This window comes from Hippocampus bargibanti, linkage group LG19 (genome assembly GCF_051943395.1).
Source record: "Hippocampus bargibanti isolate YZ-2025 linkage group LG19, ASM5194339v1, whole genome shotgun sequence".
Taxonomy (NCBI): Eukaryota; Metazoa; Chordata; class Actinopteri; order Syngnathiformes; family Syngnathidae; genus Hippocampus; species Hippocampus bargibanti.
In genome coordinates this window covers 12,010,678-12,035,000 of record NC_142752.1, presented here as the reverse complement: position 1 = coordinate 12,035,000, position 24,323 = coordinate 12,010,678, and the positions used below count along the sequence as shown (strand labels likewise).

Here is a 24,323-nt window from a genome sequence, read left to right as displayed (position 1 = left end):
ACTTCTGTTTTTAGCGCTCTGTCCTCTTTTATAATTACTTTACAATCCAAGAAGGCTAGTTGGTTCTCTTTAATGTCCTCACGAGTAAATTTAATGTTGATGTCTACAGAGTTGAGGTGATCTGTGAAGGATTGAATTTATTGTTTTTAAATTATGACAAAAGTATCGTCCACATATCTAAACCAGTGTCTAGGTTTTATCTCCGGGAAGGATGTGAGGGCCTGTTTCTCCATCTCTTACATGTACACATGCCGCTTGGATAGGAGGCGAAACGTCCGAAACCTTCAAATTTGCACAGATGACGGCTGAAGAAACCTTCTCATCGACGTACTACAGTAGGTGTACATTTATTTTACGACTGTTCGAGCGTCTGTGTTTTATACTTCCCAGTTCAGTGTTGTCATGATCTGGTTGGCGACCAACGGGTGGTGCTGTCAGCCCCGCCTGCACCTGCACAGGTTCTGGTCGTCCCGATCAGTGGCAGTCAAAAGGACTCTGTATGCATTTTATGCTGTGGATGTGTTTGTTTCATTTTGGCAGTCTTTTACTCTTGGTTTTTCTTTTGATACTTTGTATTTTTCTGTTTAAATGATTTTAACGTTTTAGATTTTGTTGCTGTTAACTTTATTTTACTACAAATTTTCAAATACAACCTGCTGCTCCCTCCTGCCTGCTTTTTGGGATCCACAGCTGCCATCACCACCTTGCAAACCGTGACAGAATGACCCGACCAACCATCGTATCCCGAAGGTACAACAGACCGGTCTCATTTCCACCCTGTGCCTGGCAGTGCAACGTCCACGTTAGCCAATGTCGAGTTTGAATTGCGTCACTCGACGAGCCGTCCACGTCAACGTCCGGCCGAGACCTCTTTGCAGGTGGTCGTCCAGGGTGACACTGGGTGTCTGGCAGTGCACGCTCACGTCTAGCCACGCGTCGTAGTGCATGTTGAATTGAGTCGCATCCACGACGAGCCGTGCCCGCGTCCACGTCAGTCCGAGACCCCAGTCACCGCTGGATCCTGAAGCGGCTAAGGACTTGTCTCGTTTCCCCGGTGCCGGGCAGTTCACGCCCACGTCAACGTCCGGCCGAGACCTGTTCCCATACGGCCGTCCAGGGTGCCACCCTGAGCCTGGCAGTGCGACGTCCGCGTTGAGCCATGCATCGTCACGTGAACGCGCGAGAGGGATCGCACTCACGCCTACGACGATCCGCGCCGCGTCTTTGGCCACGTCAGGCTGAGTCTCGTTCCCATCAGGCCGCCACCCATCATATGCTGGAGAGGCAAAGGTTGCCGTCTCCACCATTGTTTCCTGGCGAATTGGACCGTTTAGGAGACTTTTGGGACTTCTGGGAGCAGTCCCTTGAAGAGGGGGTACTGTCATGATCTGGTTGGCGACCAACGGGTGGCGCTGTCGGCCCTGCCTGCACCTGCACAGGTGCTGGTTCTCCCGATCAGTGGCAGACTGCCACATTCGGATTGGCGACCAACGGTTAGCGCTGTCAGCCCTGCCTGCAGCCTTGCAGGTGCTGGTTGTTACAATCAGTGGCAGTCAAAAGGACTCCCGGCACGACCATTCGGCGTCGGGTCATTGTATGCATTTGTATGCATTGTCAGAATCAGAATCAGAATCAGAATCATCTTTATTGCCAAGTATGTAGGACACACAAGGAATTTGTTTCCGGTAGAACACGCTGCACTAGTATCGTTGTCAAAAAAATTGCTCAGTGGCACTATATAGTTCCATTTGGGCTACTGTTGAAAGAGTTCAATGAGTTAATGGCTTGGGGGAAGAAGCTGTTTAAATGTCTGCTGGATTTGGTGCGCATGGATCGGTACCACCTGCCTGAGGGGAGTAGCTGGAAAAGGTGTTGGGCAGGGTGCGGAGGGTCCAGTAGGATTTTAGTTTGGATTCTTGCAGTGTGCAAGTCCTCGAGAGTGGGTAGGGCGGTGCCAGTGATTTTTTCCGCCGTCCTAACTGTCCGTTGAAGTCGGATGTTGTCCATTTTTGTGGCGGCCCCGAACCAAACGGTGATGGAAGAACACAGGATGGATTCGATGACAGCCGTGTAGAAATGTTGCAGCACCTCCTGTGGCAGGCCATGCTTCTTTAGCAGCCTCAGGAAGTACATTCTCTGTTGGGCCTTTTTCAGGATAGAGTTGGTGTTGACCTCCCACTTCATGTCCTGGGAGACTGTGATTCCCAGGAACTTGAAGGTCTCAACGGTTGACACCAGGCAGTTGGATAGTGTGAGGGGTAGCTGTGGTGATGGATGTTTCCTGAAGTCCACCATCATCTCAACTGTCTTGAGCGTGTTCAGCTCCAGGTTGTGACGGCTGCACGAGAGCTCCAGCTGCTCCACTTGTTGTCGGTACGCAGACTCGTCGCCGTCTTTGATGAGACCGATGACCGTGGTGTCGTCTGCGAACTTTATGAATTTGACAGCTGGGTGCGTTGAAGTGCAGTCGTTCGTGTAGAGAGAGAAGAGCAATGGAGAGAGGACGCATCCCTGCGGGGCTCCAGTGCTCGTGGTTCGTGTTGTGGATGATATATTTCCCAGTCTGACCTGTTGTGTCCGTCCTGTCAGGAAGCTGAGGGTCCACTGGCAGATCATGGGGGACACACCAAGCTGGAGAAGTTTGGGGATGAGGAGTTCTGGGAGGATGGTATTGAACGCAGAGCTGTAGTCCACAAACAGGATCCTTGCGTAGGTTCCTGTGTTGTCAAGGTGGTCGAGGATGTGGTGCAGTCCGATGTTGACTGCATCCTCAACAGACCTGTTTGCCCGGTAGGCAAACTGAAGAGGATCTAGCAGAGGTCCGGTGATGTTCTTTAGGTGGTTCAGCACGAGGCGTTCAAAGGACTTCATGACCACAGACGTCAGAGCGACAGGTCTATAGTCGTTCAATCCCGAGGGTGCTGGTTTCTTTGGAACTGGGACGATAGTAGACTGTTTGAAGCAGGATGGGACTTCACACTGCTCCAGGGATCTGTTGAAGATTTGTGTGAAGACCGGAGCCAGCTGGTCAGCGCAGACTCTCAGGCAGGAGGGGGACACTCTGTCAGGTCCTGCAGCTTTCTTGATCTTTTGCTGCTTGAAGAGCCGTCTAACGTCCAGTTCGTGGATCTGTAGGGCAGAGGGCGGAGATACGGTAGTTTCTGGTAATGGTTGGCAGACCGGGGAAATGGTGGTGTCCTTTTCAAATCGGCAAAAGTATGTATTTAACTCATCAGCCATACCATTGTTGTACACTGCTTGGGGGGAAGGTAAACGATAATTTGTTATTGCTTTCAGGCCATTCCACACCGATGCAGAGTCGTTAGCGGAGAACTGTATGTTAAGCCTCTCCGCATAACTTTTCTTTGCGATGTTAATTTCCTTCGTCAGCCTGTTTCGGGCGAGTTTGTAAACTGCTCGATCGCCGCTTTTAAATGCGGATTCTTTCTCTTTCCTAAGCTGCCTGAGTTTGGGAGTGAACCATGGCTTGTTGTTGTTGAATGAGCGGAAGGACTTTGTTGGTACACACATGTCCTCACAGAAACTGATGTATGATGTTACAGTGTCTGTGTATTCATCCAATGTGCCCGTTGAAATTTCAAAGACGCTCCAATCAGTGCAGTCTAAGCATTCTTGTAGCGATAACTTTGCTTCATCTGTCCATGTTTTAACTGTCTTGACTACCGGTTTTACACATTTGAGTTTCTGTTTGTATGTGGGAATTAAGTGGATTAAATAGTGGTCAGAAAGACCCAATGCTGCATGCGCAACAGACCGGTATGCGCCTTTGAGTGCTGTGTAACAATGATCTAGAATGTTTTCTCCTCTGGTGAAACAGTCAATATGCTGCTTATATTTGGGAAGTTCACGGTTCAAACGTGTTTGATTAAAATCGTCCAAAATGATCAGGAGTGATTCTGGATATTTTAGTTCGAGATGGTTTACATGGTCCGCTAGCGTTTGTATACACGCGTTAGCATTAGCTTGTGGCGCGATGTACACGGCAACGAGAATAAAGGAAGCGAACTCACGTGGCGAGTAGAATGGCTTGCAGTTGAGAGACAGCGATTCCAAACCAGGGCTGCAGTGTGCGTCGAGCATCGTGACATCGGTGCACCATTCTTCGTTGATGTAGAAGCATAGTCCACCGCCTTTGGATTTCCCCGATTGCTCCGTGTCACGATCGGCCCGAAGGAGACGGAATCCGGGTAGGTGTAGTGCGGAATCCGGGTGGCGGTCACTGAGCCAAGTCTCAGTGAAGCACAGCGCAGCAGAGCGGGCAAACGTTTTATTGGTCTTTGTGAGAAGCAGAAGTTCGTCCATCTTGTTTGGTAGTGAGCGTAGATTAGTGAGGTGGATCGATGGGAGCGGCGTTCGAAATCCACGCTGCCGAAGCTTGACGAGAACGCCGGCTCGCTTGTGTATGCATTGTAAGCTGTGCATGTGTTTGTTTCATCTTGGCAGACTTATACTCTTGGTTTTACTTCTGATACTTTGTATTTTTCTGCTCAAATGATGTTAACATTTTAGATTTTGTTCCTTTTGACTTTATTTTAATACAATTTCTCAAATACAACCTGCTGATTCCTCCTGCCTGCTTTTTGGGATCCACAACTGCCATCACCACCTTGCAAACCGTGACAGTGTTTGACTTAAACATACATCTCATCTCATTTTCCGTACCGCTTATTCCTCATTAGGGTCGCGGGGGTTGCTGGAGCCTATCTCAGCTGTCTTCGGGCACGAGGCGGGGGACACCCTGAATTGGTTGCCAGCCAATCGCAGGGCACACAAAGACGTACAGCAGTCACTCTCACACTCACACCTAGGGACAATTTGGAGTAGTCAATCTGCCTGCCATGCATGTTTTTGGAGTGTGGGAGGAAACCGGAGTACCCGGAGAAAACCCAACTCCACACAGGGAGGCCGGACGTACAACAGTCACTCTCACACTCACACCTAGGGACAATTTGGAGTAGTCAATCTGCCTGCCATGCATGTTTTTGGAGTGTGGGAGGAAACCGGAGTACCCGGAGAAAACCCAACTCCACACAGGGAGGCCGGACCGGGACGCGAACCGGTGACCTTCTGCACTGTGAAGCCGGTGTGCTAACCACTTGACTACCGGGCCGCCCACTTAAACATACATTCCATGCAAAATATAGCATTGAAGAAACCTATGAACAAATTCACCTTACGAATGACCGCTAGGAACATATCTCGTTCGTAAGGTGGGGAGCGTCTGTACCTCACTTCTGTGTTATTTATAGTTGCATAATTGCAGGTGAAGACATGGCCAAGTGGTGTTGGCGTACCTCCCCGTAGGTCAGCTGAGGCGGCCACGTAAGCAAAGGTGTCCATGTTGATGATGTCAATTACGGGGCTCACCACCCTGGTTGGGTCCTGAAAGGAGAACAAATGTGAAACAAAAAAAAAACACAAAACATGGACATCCATTCAACTCATGACAGGGTTGGAAAAGTGCAAGTAAATACGAAACAAACAAACAAACAAACAGATAAATAAATAAATACCCATTTTCTGAATTTTCCGGTGTATAAGACGCATCCAAAATCCTTCATTTTCTTCAAAAGATGACCCTGTGCCTTATACGCAGGTGCGCCTTGTATGTGAAGTAATATTGAGCCACAACAGGTCTCGCAACTACTGTTAGCAGCCACCGACTCAATTTCCCCTTGTAGAAGACGTAGTGTGCAACTACAACCTGACAATTTGAGTGCCTTTTATTTGGGAAACGTTTTATCTATTTATATATTATATTTGGAAACCTTTTTTCATTCATTGAAGGTGTACTGCAGTTTGCCTGCTAATTGGTTCCCAGAAAGTGTGTGTCAGACGAAAAGTCGACTGACAAACATGTACGTCTCATAAGAAACCATTAAAATGAGAATAATCTGTTCCCAGGTCCCCATAAAACATAATTTTCGACTAAATAAGCCTTAAAATGACACAAAATATACCTTATTTTATGTATAATAAATGTGCTATGGTATTGTAATTAAAAAAACTAAACTGTACAGTATAATAAAGTAATTGTATTTAGCTTTCTGATGGCCGTTGATGTAGTTGCCTCTTGACGATATTCGAATGAAGCTGCCGTGCTTTCTCGGTAATAATACCCTCACTCACATTGTCTCCTGCGAGCTGCTTTTCGTTAATTCAAATCAACAGAAGTTTTTCAACCTCTTCTATTGCCTGAGACCATTGCTTAGACAACACAACAACACCGTTAGCCACACGTAGCAATGGTCGACTTAGTATACTGGTACTGGGACACTAAGTCACACAAACACACACCTCGTTTGTTTTTTTTGATGATCTCCTTCTTCTGCTTGACCTTAATTTTCTTTTGTGCCCTCTTCGGCTTAAAATTAGCCTGCCGTGGGGTCCTTTTCGGTCCCAAAAAAGCTAAAGTATCCACTTCATAACAAACCACGTCAGTGCACTTAAAGAAAGTGGGTGTGCAAAAGTAATTTTTCAACCTCTTCTATTGCCTGAGACCGTTACTGAGACAACACAGAAACACCCATAATAGCTCCCTAGTTCTTAAAGATGATAGCAATGGCGTACTGGTACTGGAACGCTAAGTCACACAAACGCACACCTCGTTCGTGTTTATGATCTCCATCTTCTGCTCTACCATAATTTTCTTTTGTGTCCTCTTCGGCTTAACACTAGCATGTGGTGGGGTCTTTTTTGGTCTCATAATAGCAAAAGTACTCCACTCGATGACAAACTACGGGGTGACAAAAACTAGTCCGCCAGCCACTGTGATCTCCTTGTTCTGCTCAATCATAATTTTCTTTAATGTCTATTTAGGCTTAACACTAGCCTGTGGTGGGGTGTTTTTCAGTCTCATAATAGCAATAGTGCTCCACTCGATAGCAAACCATGTCTGCATCCAAAGGATGCAGACATGTGGAAAACTAGTCCGCCAGCCACTGTGGCACTGTTCGACTGTGTGGTTTGGTGTTCATCCGCCAAAAACCAGTTCGCCAGCCGCCGTGGCGCTGTGTGGTTTGCTTCGTCTGCCGGAAACTACAGTAAAGTCTCGTTATATCGATATCGGATATATCGATAGTCCCGGTTATATCGATACTATTTCTATGCACGCACGGAGAAAATTACATGCAAACAGGGTCTATATCGATAGTCCCGGTTATATCGATATTTTTTCGGACTCCCTTGAATATCGATATAACGAGACTTTACTGTAGTTTGTATGCCAAGATTGTATTCCCATGAATTTAATGTTCATAAGGCGAAAAGTTCCTGAGCTAAAGCGTTCGTAAACCGAGGTATCACTGAACACCATTCATTGCAGGGTGCACCTTATACTCCGGTGCACCATAAATAAATAAATAAATAAATAAATAAATACTGTACATTGATAGTAAAATGGGTCTTGTAGGTGCAGGTCTAGCTTGTTAATATGAGACGGAGCTCAAGGCATCCTGACATTCCCCAATGACATCCAATAAAAGATCGGCCGGCGAAACCTTTGTAACTTTCCGGCTCACTTGCACCCCCGTTAACCTTTAAATGAGATCCCGAGTGGCCGTTAAAAGACGTTGTGGACCGGCTCCAAAGTGGGTGTGGCGTCCCGTCGCCTCTTCACGGGGATGAAAGGCCGTCTGCAGCTGGCGACTTTTATGGCGGTGTGTGCCACCAGTAGCGCGCTTAAACGACCGCCAATAATATTAGCCGGCAGGTGGGACGGTCGCGGGCCATTAGCTACGGCCTGGGCATGCAGAGGACATCGGCTGTGTCCGCTTTTCACAGTCGGCCTCTAGAAAAGCAGTTGCACGCTTTCGTGTTCTTTTGAAAAACGGCTGAGACGAGTTTGATTCAACCGTCAAGCTAACCATCATCTCCAACAATATTTGCTTGTCTTTGTTGTTGTGAGATGAAATCAGCTTTTACAACAAATCAAGGGTTTTTTTCATTTTCACTCGAATTCCAGGACACGCAGAATATTGAGTTTTAGGACTACATAAACATTCAATGCTGCGTAAGAAAACTTAGACTCTTTTCTTTCATCAGGAAACAAAGAGTTAATTCCTAAATTATATGGATCTGGAGTTATATGAGCTTGAAATGAGGGCGGCTGTCCGAAATACAATGCAATACATGCATATTGGTTTACATAGCACTTTAACAACAGCTGAAACTGAAACAAAGCGCTAACATGGAAAAAAAATGGAAATGCTGCCCTCTCGTGTAAGGAAAAAAAAAGCATTGCCAGAGGTCTTGCCAGCGCTTTATCGGCACCCCCAGCAAGAAATACCAAAAGCCGAATAAATTTGGGAATGCCGCTCTACGTCATCGTTTCAATTTCCGAATAAATTCAGGAATGGAAGTGAATGAGTAAAATCAGGTCTTCAGTTTTTGAGATTCCACTTGTGACTTAGCTTCAATATTTTTTCAGGTTAAACCACGTCTCTCGCAATTTATGTCTTTCAGGGACAACAGTTACGACAGTGGACAGATTATTATTTTATCAGGTTGATTAACTCATTCACTGCCATTCCCGAATTTATTACGGAATTGAAAATATGACGTGGAGCGCCCTTCCCGAATTTGTTCGGGTTTAGTTTTTTTTTCTTGCGGGGGGGGTGCCGATAAAGTGCTGGTAAAGCCTCTGGCAATGTTTTTTCCCTTCGACGAGAGGGCAGCATTAGCTTTTATACAGCCATCCCCACTTACACCTCATATAACTCCAGACCCATATACAGTCATTTAGGAATTAACTCTTTTTTTCTAATGAAAGAAGAGGTTTCTTAACGCTGCATTGAATGTTTATGTAGTCCTCAAAGTCAATATTTTGTGGGTCCTGCAATTTGAGTGAAAATGACAAACACCCACTGGCACTGGAATGGACACATTTTTGTACATCGTCTGGCAGTGAATGAGTTAATTAATCCATTATTGGTATCAGTTAAGCAAAGAAGGACTTTCCCCATTTTGCGGCTAATACAAAGCTAAGGGGCTCTCGGGCATTTTATTTTATACATACATTTTATTTTAAACGCCATTCAAAGCTCTCAAGAACACTTTACAGTCACAGACAAGCATAAGTACTATAATAAATAAAATACAATTATACATAGAAACAACAGAGAGAGCTACACAGAAAATGCAATTTTAAATCGGTGGGTTTTGAGATGGGATTTGAAAGTGGGAAGAGAAGTAATGTTATGAATGTTGGGAGGAAGTGAGTTCCAGAGTTTGGGGGCAGAGCAGCTGAACACTCTGTCCCCCGTCGTGCTGATATGGGTAGGGGGGCACACAGAGGTGGAGGGAGGAAGAGGATCTGAGGGAACGAGAGAGAATAGAAATTCGAAGATCGGATAGGTATGCGGGGCGGCAAGGTTATGGATAGCTTTAAATGTATGAAGAATTTTAAAGTTGATTCTATATTTGACCGGGAGCCAGTGGAGCTCTTGGAGGGTGGGGGTGATGTGGTGGAAGGATGAGGTTCTGGTGATAATCCGGGCTGAAGAATTCTGGACTAGTTCTGTAAGTTTCCCTTCAAGAACTCACGTCCCTCCATCTACAACACCCGCATTTCCATCTCGACATAAACAGGAGACCGCCAACGCTGCGTGATGCATAACTCTTCTATCTCACGCACACCCCCACTTAGATGAATATGCATGACGCATGTTCAGATGTTACAAAAAAAAAGGGACGTGAGAGATACGCATATTGAAGAGCGGAAATGTCAAAAAAAAATCTTGCTGTGGTTTGGAGGGTAGATGCAGAGGAGAGTGGTCAGGTGAGCAAGTAACAGAAATGAACACCGAAGGTAAAAAGCCTGTTGAGAAGGAAGCATGAAAAAATGCACAAGAAACAAGAAAATGAAGAAAGAGGAAGCAAAGAAATGAGGATCTCAATTAAAGGAAGTAGACTGGCAAAGTTTGGAAAGGCAAGGAGGCGCATGCTTTGCGGCGAGGGAAGCGAAGCGAGGCGAAGACCTGCTGGATCCTGTGAAGGAGGGGCGGAAGCCAGTCCTTGTTGACCTCACAGTGGCTGTCCAGGAAAGCCAAGACTTTGGCGCTTGCCGCATCGGCACCGACGACCCGAGACCGGATCAGACCTGGACACACACCAATGTCAACTACCCGTTTTCATTCCGTTTTCTTCATTTTCATTTTATTCACTTTATATCTTTTTTTCCAGAATAGCCTTTTTATTTAATTTAAACCGGAGTGTCGGACACTCTGACGAAGGCGGAAGTATACGCCGAAACATGTCAGGTATTTGAACACCTACAATACACTGTCTGGAAGAAAAGAATCTGGTTTAAATTAGATATCAAGTACACAGGATGAACTTAACACAACTAGCCTTTTTATTTATTTATTTATTTATTTATTTATTTATTTATTTATTTATTTATTTATTAATCTATTCATTTATCTATTTCTTTGTATACCCATGTGAATAGCCCTTTTTGTTTTATTTATTTATTCATTATTTATCCATCTAGTATTTATTTATTTGTATACCCATGTGAATAGCTTTTTTTCTTTTATTTATTCATTTTTTTATCTATTTATCTATCTATTTATTTGTATACCCATGTATTTATGTATTTATTTTTACTCTCATGTATTTATTTATTTATTTAGTTAGTTAGTTCTTTATTTCTTTGTCCATGTATTCATTCTTTCATTTATTTATTTATTCATTAATTAATTTATGTATTCCTTTATTCATTAATGTATGTATTCATTCATTCATTTATTCATCCATTTATCCGTCCACATGCTATATATCTATCCATCAATCATCTATCAATCCATCCATTTATCCATCCATCCATCTATGAATGCATCCATCTGTCCATCCACCTAACTAGCCAGCTCTTTATCTAACTATCTCACTAGCCCTCTATCTAACTATCTAACTATCTCTCTGTCTAACTATCTAACTATCTCTCTATCTAACTATGTAACTAGCTCTCTATCTATCCAAGTAGCTCTCTATCCAAATAGCTCTCCATCCATCTATCTATCTATCTATCTATCTATCTATCTATCTATCTATCTATCTATCTATCTATCTATCTATCTATCTATCTATCTATCTATCTATCTATCTATCTATCTATCTACCTATCTATCTATCTATCTATCTATCTATCTATCTATCTATCTATCTATCTATCTATCTATCTATTCATCCATCCATCCATCCATCCACCCACCCACCCACCCATCCATCCATCCAACCAAGCATCCATCCATCCATCCATCCATCCATCCATCCATCCATCCATCCATCCATCCATCGTCGACTCAGTCTAGTTTAAGTTAGCGTCAGTTTTGTGTGTTTTTGAACACTGAGTATGTGACAAGCGCAACATAAAAATCTGTCATCTCTTCTGTACGCATCTTCGCTTCCGAGCCGCCACTCAGTGTTGCTGTCGTACGGGGATATAACCTTCTAATAGGACCATCGCGCCACAGCAGACAGGAAGTGAGTCAGCATCCTGCGTGCCTGCATGTGCAAATGAGCTTGTTAGGCAAGCCCGTGTTCTATTCTGTTTCAACTAAATGCTCTGATCAACATTCACTGACACGAAACCGTGTGTGTGCGTGTCTGTGACATTGTCAGAAGTTTCATGTGGTGCCGTTGGGCTGAGGCTCAGCCAATTTAAAATCCCATTTCATCCTCAATAAGGCTTTATTTTCTGGTTGGGTGAACGCACGCACGCACGCACACACACATGCACGCACAGAGAAACAATGAAGAATGAGGGATTTTTTTTTTTTTTTTTTTTTTATCAACTGCTTGTGTGTGTGCGGCAAGCAGTTATTGGCTTGCGTGTTTTTATGGGCATTGAAAAGACAATCAAGAAAGACGACCTGAAGTCATAAAATGTTAATGAACCAAATGGAGAAAATTGGCCGCATGTGTGCGCGCATGATGCAATGAAGGTGGGCAGTGATACTGTGTGGGACGCCTTCGCCTTCCTGTCATCAAAGAAGGTGAACGGGAAAAGGGAAAAGGCTGAAGGTCACCATTCAGTCCACCGGACAAGATACGTCCATAATTTGTAAAATCACTTGAAATGACTTCTACAGTGCGTATTTTAAAGATTCCACCGCATTTTACGTTTTAAGACTGGCGATGAGTATTCAGGAAGTCTTGTTTTCGACTTGGTGGCGATTCCAGACGTGACGTCACATCTGGAACGCCCCTGTCCGAGTAAGCGACACACAATGCATTTTGGGTACTTTTTTGTATCCGTGTTGATGGCGAAATCAGAAGCAAAACACATAAATAACGCGATTGTGAATCGTTATGTGATGTACCAAGACTACTATTTGATACTACAATAATACTACAGCATTACGAATATTGCCTAACCTGTGTTGCCTAAGCAGGCTATTGTATGAAGGATCCAAATTGAACCTCACCCCACCAGACCGGTTTAATGAAGGATTTAGTTGTTTTATGAGAATCGCTTCTTTTACTCCCCTTTCAAACCATCTATGTTCTTTCGCTAAGATTTTAACCTCATTGTCGTCAAATGAGTGATTGCTAGCTTTTAGGTGCAAATGTACTGCCGATTGAGGCCCACTAGTATTATCCCTGCGATGTTGATAAAGTATTTTTTGAGAATTTGTTGAGTCTCCCCAATGTACTGCTCTTTACAATTTTCATTCTTACAATGTATCTGTCATGATCTGGTTGGCGACCAACGGGGGGCGCTGTCGGCCCTGCCTGCACCTGCACAGGTGCTGGTCGTCCCGATCAGATTGGCGATCAACGGGTAGCGACATCAGCCCTACCGGCAGCCTCGCAGGTGCTGGTCGTTATAATCACTGTCACTTAAAAGGACACCCGGCACGACCATCCGTTGTCGGTTCATTGTTTGCTGCTTGGTTGCTGCATGCATTGTGTATGTCTTTGTTTAACCTTGGCGGACTTTTACTTTTGCTACTTTGTTTTTTTTCAGAGTTTGCATGTTCTCCCCGGGCCCGCGTGGGTTTTCTCCGGGTCCTCCTGTTTCCTCCCACACTCCAAAAACATGGCAGGCAGATTGACCACTCCAAATTGTCCCAAGGTGTGAGTGTGAGAGTGACTGTTGTATGTCTTTGTGTGCCCTGCGATTGGCTGGCAAACAATTCAGGGTGTCCCCCGCCAAGTGCCCGAAGACAGCTGAGATAGGCTCCAGCACCCCCTGCGACCCTAATGAGGAATAAGCGGTACGGAAAATGGATGGATGGCTGGATGATTTTGATGTTTTACATTTTGTTCCTGCTGACCTTTAATTTAATACATTTTGTCAAACAACCCCCTGCTCCCTCCTGCCTGCTTTGTGGGATCCGCACCCGCCATCACCACCTCGCAAACCGTGACAGAATGAACCGACCAACCATCGGATCCCGCAGGTACATCGGACCCGTCTCATTTCCACCCTGTGCCTGGCAATGCTACGTCCACGTTAGCCAGAGCCTCGTCGAGTTTGAATTGCGTCACTCGACGAGCCGTAACGTCCACGTAAACGTCCGGCCGAGACCTCCTTCCAGGTGGCCGTCCAGGGTGACACTGGGTGACTGGCATTGCACGCCCACGTCCAGCCACACTGTCGTCGTGCATGACGAATTGAGTCTCATCCACGACGAGCCGTGCAACATCCGCGTCAACGTCAGTCCGAGACCCCACTCACCGCTGGATCCCGGAGCGGCTCTGGACTGGTCTCGTTCCCCCGGTGCCGGGCAGTTCACACCCACGTCGGCGTCCGGCCGAGACGTGGTCCCATACGGCCGTACGGGGTGCCATTCTGCGCCTGGCAGTTCGACGACCACATTGAGCCATGCGCCGTCGCGTGAACGTGCGAGAGGGATCGCACTCACGCCCACGACGATCCGTGACGCGTCTTTGTCCACCTCAGGCCGAGTCCCGTTCCCATCAGGCCGCCGCCCGTCGTATGCTGGAGAGGCAGCGGTTGCCCTCTCCACCGACCGTTCCCTGGCGAGTGGACCTTTTGGGATACTGTTGGGACTTCTGGAAGCAGCCCCTTGAAGGGGGGGTACTGTCATGATCTGGTTGGCGATCAACGGGGGGCGCTGTCGGCCCCGCCTGCACCTGCACAGGTGCTGGTCGTCCCGATCAGATTGGCGATCAACGGGTAGCGACGTCAGCCCTGCCGGCAGCCTCGCAGGTGCTGGTCGTTATAATCACTGTCACTTAAAAGGACACCCGGCACGACCATCCGTTGTCGGTTCATTGTTTGCTGCTTGGTTGCTGCATGCATTGTGTATGTGTTTGTTTAACCTTGGCGGACTTTTACTTTTGGTCTTCTTTTGCTACTTTGTAGTTTTTCCATTCAGATGATTTTGATGTTTTACATTTTGTTCCTGCTGACCTTTATTTTAATACAATTTGTCAAACAACCTCCTGCTCCCTCATGCCTGCTTTTTGGTATCCGCACCCGCCATCACCACCTCGCAAAAACGTCACAGTATCAAATAAACTACATTACTTTGTTTTTCATTTGGCAGCCTATCAGTGGGGCCACAGGGAGTGGTCCCCTGCTCCCCCCAACCTGAGAGTAGGGACCTATCATAACTGGGTCCGGCGCCGCCATGTCTGGACATTAGGGATATATACATAGGACCGATACGACCAGTAAGACTTTACTTCGCTGATGAAGCCTCTTGGATAGGAGGCGAAACGTCCGACACCTTCAAAAAAGTACAGATGACGGCTGAAGAAACCTTCTCATCGATGTATTATTATTATTATTATTATTATTATTATTATTATTATTATTATTATTATTATTATTATTATTACTTATTTTAGGGTGTTACTCTCACGCTTGTTTGCTAGCAATGCAACGGGTGCGAATGGTAAAAAGGTCATGTCGATTCAATCCGAGTATTGTGTCGCTGTCACGTTCATTTGGCATAAGTTGTTCGTTCACATTCTATTTTTAAAAGCGTGAAAAAATAATCGGGAGAGTGTGACGATGCAGCGTAACAGCCGCATTTCGCCACAGTCGGATTCAGACACATTGGACACACGCCCAAACCGTCTGCCTGGCGCACAGGTGGCCCACTCCATCTTTCACAGCAAGAAACGACCAAAAAAAAGAGGCAAAAACAAAGATACAGTGATACCTTGGCTTACGATCTTAATTGATTTCCAGACAGAGTGTATAAGGTTGAAAAGTGTGTATCCCCAAAAATAATTTCCCATAGGAAACCATTAAAATGAGAATAATTTGTTACCCTGTTCCTCATCAATTGTGTTCTGTTTAGCTGGTTGATAGCTTTTTGCATTAAGTGTACATATGGCTTGTTTGGGTTATTTGTGGAGCCTGATTGATGGGAATTTTAACCTTGCAGTCTACACTCTGCCTTTGAACTATCAAAGTTGAAATCCATTTTCTCACTCTCTCTCTGTCGTCTGCCTGTCTCTTTAATGTTTAAACCACCCCCCCTTACTGCTGCGTTCTTGTTCTTGTTCACGTGGCTTAACCGAAGACTGGGGGCGGGGAATAGAGGACAAAAACAGTCGGTTGCAATTTTCTTATTAGGAGAACAGGCTCATTCGCGAATGACGATTCACTCATTGTGGCGCTCCGTGTGTATCCCGAAAAATAGTTCATATGCCAAGGTAAATTTTGCATAAATGCAACGTTCATAAAACAAAAAAATCATAAGCCAGGGGGTTCGTAAACCGAGGTATCACTGTAGTTTAAATTGAAGGTATTCTATGTCCTGTGAGCACCCTGAAAAAATACACTGGCATGTCTGACAGACTGACTGTGCACCGGCATTCTTATAATGTCACTGTTTCAACTCCTCAAAAGATTAAAAAAATATGTGCAAGTACTTTTTGTCGAGTTTTGCGTGACGATGGTTTACCTAAAATGGAGGGAGGCAGGGTGTACTGAACCAAACATATGACCAAAAACACTTACTGAACAACCTAAATCAGAAACACAAACAGTCTTCACCCCTCCTCCAAAGGAACAACAAAACACAAAATCATGTGAACTGTCATACCTCTATGCTATTTGTGTTCAAATATCGATTGCCAAAAACGTTACATGTGCATTCCATTACTGTGTTAGTGATGTGTCATTTGCGAACGAGCCGGTTCTCAGAACCAGATCCTAAACAGGAGCCGGAAATGGGAGCCGATTTCTGGTTCTCTATTCCCCGCCTCGGTTAAAGCTGCACGTGATTGATCGATATCCGTCGTAGAGGAGGGAGGGGAGAATTACAGACACACGCAGCAGTGAGGAAAAGGGTGGGAGGTAGACAGCTGGATAAATGTTATTACATTATGCTGTTATTATTATTCAATTATTATATTTTTTACTCGTTGGTCTGATAGCATTATTAATATAAAAGCAAATTAGTGACAGCTGATCATCAGACCAGAGTAACCACAGGGAAAGTGAAAGTTAGTGGATGCTCTCTGTGCACATCTAAATCAAGCCATATAAATAAAAATATTTGATATAGTGTATTTTTTACATGAGTAATTTGTTTTTCACATACATTTACATGAATTCTGGTAATTCATTAATTTAAGCAACAAAAAAAAAACAACAAACCAACTGAGGGGCCATTTGGGAGCCAAAAGAACAGCTCTCTGAAAAGAGCCGGAAATCCCATCATTACTGTGTGTGTTAGCATTAGCATAAAGCTAACAGCTAAACTCCCTGCCAAGATCCATCTAGGGAGTCAAAGTTGACACGGGAACAAATGCTAATGCCCTCCAGCAGTCCGAGCTCAACAAAGCTATTTCACAAAGCTTTTTCTATTTTTGGGACAGTAGAGGTCGGTCAATGGTCATCTTTGACCACTTGGCCGAGGTTCAGCTTGTTTTCGAAGAAAGTACAATTTTCACAGCTGGCTCCAGTCCACCTGTCTGTCCCACAATGGTCCTACATATCGCAGTTAATGGGAGTGTCGTCTGTCATTTTCTGTTGGGCATCTTCTTCAATTTATCCACTAAAACCCTCAACAAACTTAAAGGACAACCGATGCCTCCGAATGACTTCTACTGAGAGTATTTTACAATGATTCCATGGCATATAGATATATTTTACGTATTAAGACTCGCGCTGGATATTCCGGAAGTCTTGTTTTTGAGTTGGTGACGAGTCCTGACATCACGTCACGGAAGGAACACCCTTGACCGAGAAAGGACATACTGTCGCAGTCCTTTCATCACCTCAATGCATTTTGCGGTACTTTGTTTGGTCTGAAAACTTCGTGTTGATCTGTGTTGATGGCGAAATTAGAAGGAAAACACATAAATAACGCGATGGTAAATCATTGTGTGTTACACCGAACAACTATTTGATATTCGCTGACAAAAATGCCAAGGAGAAAAATCAGCCCCTTTCCACGGACCTTTGTCGCCATATTGTGGGTGCTACATTTCTCTTCAGATGCCTCAAAATGACACGGAATAAATTATTTAATCGATTGCAAACATGTATACTTTCCTCTTCAGAACTATCGGTGCGGTGGAATCATATTCATAACTGGATGAGTAAAAAGAAAGCATTTTCTCCGAATCTGAAGCCATTGCTTTGATTCTCGAGCAAGGCAAGACATCTTGGCGTGACACCACGAACAAGGGGGCGGTACCTTCTGAAACTAGCCACTTCCGGTTTCAAATTGAAGTAATTTTTAGACACTTAAAGTCATTTGTATTGGTATTTTGTATTTGACTAAAAATATCATCCTGCGTGTTTTGTGAATTTTAGATGCTATAAAACGTTTTTCTGATGTCAGCTAGGAAACAAAAAAGTGATGTCGGTTGTCCTTTAAATGTATGCAAAATTCTGATGCACCCACTCCTTCACCCAAGTCCTCCAACACCGACACTCCCATTCAACAATACATCCAATTTAAAATTCTTCTCATCACTTTCAAGGGCCTTTACAACCTCAACTCCTCCCACCACACTGAGCTCCTTCACCATTACCCCCCCCCTCCACCTGCAATCTTAGATCAGCCCATACCAACCCCCCACCCCTTCGCCCCACCTGAACCAAGAACCGGACCTAGGGAGGCAGAGCCTTCTCTAATTCGTTCCCTCATCACCTCAGATATACTCACATACTCCCCTCTTTTAAAAGGATCTGCTCCGAAAAACCATTTATCCGTTTTTTTACACACCGTTGCACCAATAAAATTTTTCATATAAAGATTGTTATTGCTATTTGATCGAAAAATGTGTCTGTTTTCTCATGTATTATTATTATTATTATTATTATTATTATTATTATTATTATTATTATTATTATTATTATTATTATTATTATTATTATTATTATTATTAACCAGGTTAAGTGCCTTTGAATGTTATGAAAGCGCTAAACAAATAACATATATTAATCCATCCATCTGTTTTCTAATAATAATAATAATAATAATAATAATAATAATAATAATAATAATAATACATTTAATTTCTAGGCGCTTTTCAAAACTTTCTTTACAGTCACAGGATTGTTTTGTGCGGGTGAGCAGCGGCAGCCATTCGCGCAAGCGTTCACTCTACCCGGAAGTAATACAGCATTAGTTATTGTGATGTCACGAGAGGCTGTGTCCTGGAGGGGAAATACCTAAGATGGCTCCACCCAGAGAGAGTCTTGGCCCCAGCTGGTGGAAGGCAGCAATTCAAACCACACACCTGCGGCTGATCACGGCTTGATTGGCAAGCGAGGCTCTTAAGGCAGAGAGCCTCTGAGTGTGGAGCTTGGGGAAAGACAAGCTCGATTGCTGTGCTCTGTGAAGAAGTTGATTGCTACGTGGAACTCATCGCCAGTTGGGACCACACGACTGGACACTGGATTTGAACCTAACTAAGGTGGCTAGGCTACATGAGGAGGACGTCAAGAGGGGTGAGGCCTAGAGACTCTTGGAAAAGAACTCCGTCTTCAGTTTTACCTTTATTTGGATTTAAGTATCAGAAGAGACTTTATTTGGAATTAAGTATCAGAAGAGACTTTATTTTTGATAAGTATTGGAAGAGACACTATTCAAACCTGTGTTGCTTGTGAATTCCCCCTGGAACCCTTGATTAAAACCTTTTGTTTGTATCCAAACCTGTCGTCCATTGCACTTCTTGTCCTGTCCCGCTGAGAGCTAGCCTCTCATGATATCACATATGGTGGAGGATGCGGGCACTGGACAAGCGTTAATAAGTGCACGGGCATAGATGGTTTGTGCTATGTTTTTTCTAAATTGAAAATAACTTTAAAAAAAATGGAAGATATCTTGAAAACCCTTCTTGCAAGTCAGGAAGCCCAATATCAGGCCAATTTGGCTCTCCTAGAGGAGCAAAAGAGAGCCAATGAACTGAAGGCAGAGGAATTGCTCTTGCAAAAACAAATGGCCGCCAAGAACATGCCCCGGGTGAAGGCGGGTGATTTTTTAGCCAAGATGGGGGGGACGGGAGATATTGAGGCGTACCTGCATACGTTTGAAGCAACAGCCACTCGAGAAAAGTGGCCCAAGCAGCAGTGGGTGGGATTGCTTGCACCCTTCCTGACAGGGGAATCACTGAATGCTGTCCTGGACTTGACCGCAGACAGAGCAGACGACTATGATTATCTAAAAGCTGAAATTCTCAGCAGACATGGGCTCACCAAGTTTGGGATGGCACAGCGCTTCCACACCTGGACTTTCCAGCCAGACCAACCTCCACGGGCACAGATGCACGAATTGGCCCGCATCGCACGGAAGTGGCTGGAACCGGAAAGGAGCACGGCAGTTGCGGTGGTCGAGGCCATTGTCGTGGATCGCTACTTACGAGCCCTGCCCTATGAGGCAAAAAAGATCATCAGCCAGCAGTCGCTGACTACTGCCTGTCAAACAGTGGCAGCAGTGGAACAGTACCAGGCCACAGCGGAGATGCTGCGAACAACCAGGAAGGAAACCGGCAACACGTCCCCACCCAGGACTGGAATGGCCCGCACAAAGGCGCCCAAGCTCCCCAACACAGCCAAGATAGCTCCAGGCGGCACCAGAAGCCAAACCAGGCAGTGGCAAATACCCGGGGGCACTGGGCCCAGACGATGCTACAGATGTGGAGAGATGGGACACATCTCACGGCAGTGTGGAAAACCAACGGAAGAGTCCATGCCGACCGCTGACTCTTCCAGTGCCCACCCTGCTCACTATGCCTCCCTCCTGGGTGGTAGTGAAAGCTCACTAACAAGACCCCCCACCTGTCCAGTGTCAGTGAATCAACAGGATGTTGAAGCCCTGCTGGACTCCGGAAGCCTGGTCACCTTGGTGCGCCAAACGCTGGTGGATCCAACCAGGTTGTCTCCAGTGAAAACCCTTCCCGTCTCCTGTGTCCACGGAGACACCAGAGAGTACCACACTACCGAACTCACCATGACCACAACCAAAGGAATCATCCGCACGGTAGCTGGCGTGGTTGACTCTCTCCCTGTCCCCCTCCTGATTGGATGCGACTGCCCGGCCTTTCACCCACTGTGGAGAGAAACACAGGAAAGACTGGCCCGACTACCTCGGAAGGGGAGGGGTAAGATGCGTGTCGTGAATGCTCAAGCCTACCCCCCTGATTCACTCTCCCCAGCCTGTGCTCTCCTAGGGACAGCAAACGCACCACCGGAGACGGAGTCTCGCCCAGAGACAGCCGAGGAGACTCCAGTCTTAGAAAATCTCCCGGCTTCCAGTGGTGATGAGAACCCAGGGACCCAGAAGCTGCCTCCCCTAACAGGCCGGTATGGTACAGCCCAGTTGCAGGATCCTACCCTTGCCAACGCCATGAGAAATGTGCAAGTCTTAGAGAGTGTAGTACTGGGGGAGAGGACGAGTCCCACATATCCCCATTTTGCTGTTGACCGTGGGTTAATATACCAGGTAACGAAGCAAAATGGTGAAGTACGTGAACAACTTCTCGTACCACAGCCACACCGAGCTACAGTCCTGGACTTGGCACACACACACCTGCTAGGGGGACACCTAGGGGTAGAAAGTAGTGAAAGCTCACTAACAAGACCCCCACCTGTCCAGTGTCAGTGAATCAACAGGATGTTGAAGCCCTGCTGGACTCCGGAAGCCTGGTCACCTTGTCTCCAGACACACACCTGCTAGGGGGGACACCTAGGGGTAGAAAAGACGAAAGGGAGAATCTTGCAACGGTTCTTCTGGCTAGGGGTGCACAAGGATGTGGAGAACTATTGTCGTTCTTGCCCCGAGTGCCAACAGGTGGCGCCAAAGCCCACATACAGAAACCCGCTCATTCCCTTACCCATCATTGAGACCCCTTTTCAGAGGCTTGGGCTGGATATAGTTGGACCTCTACCAAAAAGTGCTAGGGGACACCAATATATTTTAGTTATGGTTGATTATGCCACTCGGTTTCCAGAGGCTGTTCCCCTCAGAAAGGCTACCACTAGACAGATTGCCAAGGAACTATTTGCTCTCACCAGCCGGGTGGGAATCCCAAAGGAGATATTGACAGACCAAGGAAGCCCCTTTATGTCCAAGGTCATGAAGGACCTATGTGCCCTGCTGAAGGTCAAGCAACTGAGAACCTCCATCTACCACCCACAGACGGATGGGTTGGTAGAACGGTTCAACAAGACCCTCAAGGCCATGATGAGGAAAGTGATCAAAGAAGATGGCCGAAACTGGGATCAACTGCTGCCGTATTTGCTGTTTGCCGTGAGGGAGGTACCAGAGTCTTCTACTGGTTTTTCACCCTTTGAGCTGTTGTACTCTTACAGACCCTGGGGACTGCTGGATATCGCCAAAGAGGCGTGGGAAGAGCAGCCGTGCCGACAACGTACCCTCATCGAGCATGTGGGGGACGTGAGGGAAAGGATGAAGGCCATTTATCAGACAGTGCGAGAGCACATGGAAGCGGCCCAGCGACAGCAGCAAGCCTCCTACAATAGACCTGCCCAGCTTCGAGAGTTCAAGCCAGGGGACAGAGTGCTGGTCTTGGTGCCAACGGTGGAGTGCAAATTCCTGGCATCCTGGCAGGGGCCCTTTGAGGTCATCGAACGCATGGGGGAGGTAAACTACAAGGTGAGGCAACCTGGTAAGAGGAAACCTGAGAAGATTTACCATGTTAACCTCCTAAAGAAATGGCATGCCAGAGAGGCGCTGTTCAGCTGTCTCCCCCCCAGCAAAGCTAAGGAACCGGCAAGAGAAGAAGTCCAGATGGGTCCAAGTTTGTCCCCACACCAACGCCAGCTGACGCTCGAATTGGTCGAGCATAACCAAGACGTCTTCTCCTCCATACCTGGGCACACAGAGGTGGTGCAACATGAGATACGCACCGCACCTGGAAAAACAGTACACCAACGTCCCTACCGTGTGCCGGAGGCCCGTAAGGTCGCGATTCAGGAGGAGATAAGGAAGATGCTGGAACTTGGTGTAATTGAGGAGTCCCAAAGTGCCTGGGCAAGCCTGATCGTGTTGGTTCCCAAGCCAGACGGGTCAATACGATTCTGCAATGACTATCGGAAGTTGAATGAGGTGTCTGAATTTGATGCGTAACCGATGCCTCGTGTTGATGATCTTATTGACTCCCTGGGACAGGCACGCTTCATCACCACTCTCGACCTCACAAAGGGTTATTGGCAAGTGCCCCTGACCACAGCATCAAAGGAGAAGACAGCCTTCGCCACACCTGAGGGACTCTACCAGTATACCAGGCTCCCGTTTGGTCTCCATGGAGCACCCGCCATGTTTCAGCACCTAATGGATCGGATTCTCACCCCCCACAAGAGGTACGCGGCAGCATATTTGGATGATGTGGTCATACAGAGTCCTGACTGGGAGAGTCACTTACCCCGAGTGCAAGCTGTGATTGACTCCCTCAGAAAAGCAGGTCTCACAGCAAACCCGAAAAAGTGCAGGTTGGCATTTGGCGAGACCAACTACCTGGGCTACACTATAGGACGGGGGCTGGTGAAGCCTCAAGAAACAAAACTCCGGGCTATACAAGATTGGCCCCAACCCCTTACTAAGAAGCAGGTGAGGTCGTTCTTAGGCATGGCTGGCTACTATAGACGCTTTATAGCTGACTTTGCTACTATAGCAGCCCCCATGACAGAATTGACGACCAAAAAACACTCCCGATTGGTGAAATGGAGCCCAGAGGCCGAAATGGCCTTCGTCAATCTAAAACAGGCGCTGTGTTCCAGCCCGATCCTGGTGGCACCAGACTTCAGCAAGGACTTCATTGTCCAAGCTGATGCATCAGAAGTTGGTCTGGGGGCTGTACTCTCGCAAGTACATGGAGGAGAGGAACATCCCATCCTGTACCTTAGCAGGAAGCTGTTGCCCAGGGAAAAGAACTATTCCACAGTGGAGAAGGAGTGCCTTGCCATTACATGGGCTTTGGAGTCATTACGCTTCTATCTCCTGGGAAGACGTTTCACAGTGATCTCTGATCATGCTCCTCTCCAATGGATGGCCAGGAACAAGGAGACCAACAGCAGAGTAACCAGGTGGTTCTTAAGTCTGCAAGCCTTTAACTTCTCTGTTGTCCACAGGGCTGGCAAGCGCCAAGGCAATGCGGATGCCCTCTCCCGAAGGGAGGCCTTCCTGGCCTGTTTCGCATCCTTCACCCCGCCGAGGACGTCGGTCTCAAGGGGGGGGATGTGTGATGTCACGAGAGGCTGTGTCCTGGAGGGGAAATACATCCCCCTAAGATGGCTCCACCCAGAGAGAGTCTTGGCCCCAGCTGGTGGAAGGCAGCAATTCAAATTTTTTTGGCAAGCGAGGCTCTTAAGGCAGAGAGCCTCTGAGTGTGGAGCTTGGGGAAAGACAAGCTCGATTGCTGTGCTCTGTGAAGAAGTTGATTGCTGCGTGGAACTCATTGCCAGTTGGGACCACACGACTGGACACTGGATTTGAACCTAGCTAAGGTGGCTAGGCTACATGAGGAAGACGTCAAGAGGGGTGAGGCCTAGAGACTCTTGGAAAAGAACTCCGTCTTCAGTTTTACCTCAGAAGAGACTTTATTTGGATTTAAGTATCAGAAGAGACTTTATTTGGAATTAAGTATCAGAAGAGACTTTATTTTTGATAAGTATTGGAAGAGACACTATTCAAACCTTTGTTGCTTGTGAATTCCCCCTGGAACCCTTGATTAAAACCTTTTGTTTGTATCCAAACCTGTCGTCCATTGCACTTGTCCCGCTGAGAGCTAGCCTCTCATGATATCACATTATGAAAGGAAGAAGAAATGAAAGAAAGGGGGGGAAAAACTAAATAACAAATACACGAAGACACAATGACACAGAAAGTCATTCATTC

General features: G+C 46.2%; 1 protein-coding gene across 2 annotated transcripts in view; it reads right to left on the bottom strand.

Annotated features, from left to right (window-relative positions):
• The window catches only part of galnt14 (UDP-N-acetyl-alpha-D-galactosamine:polypeptide N-acetylgalactosaminyltransferase 14 (GalNAc-T14)), a 155,756-nt gene that overhangs the window by 14,919 nt on the left and 116,514 nt on the right, over nucleotides 1-24,323 (bottom strand). For both annotated transcript variants that reach the window (XM_089021906.1, XM_089021907.1), the window contains exons 6-7: nucleotides 9,999-10,120; nucleotides 5,316-5,403 (exon numbers count right to left, since the gene is read on the bottom strand). In XM_089021906.1, the coding sequence (XP_088878032.1) occupies nucleotides 5,316-5,403; nucleotides 9,999-10,120 (210 nt within the window). The remainder of the gene's footprint in view (nucleotides 1-5,315; nucleotides 5,404-9,998; nucleotides 10,121-24,323) is intronic.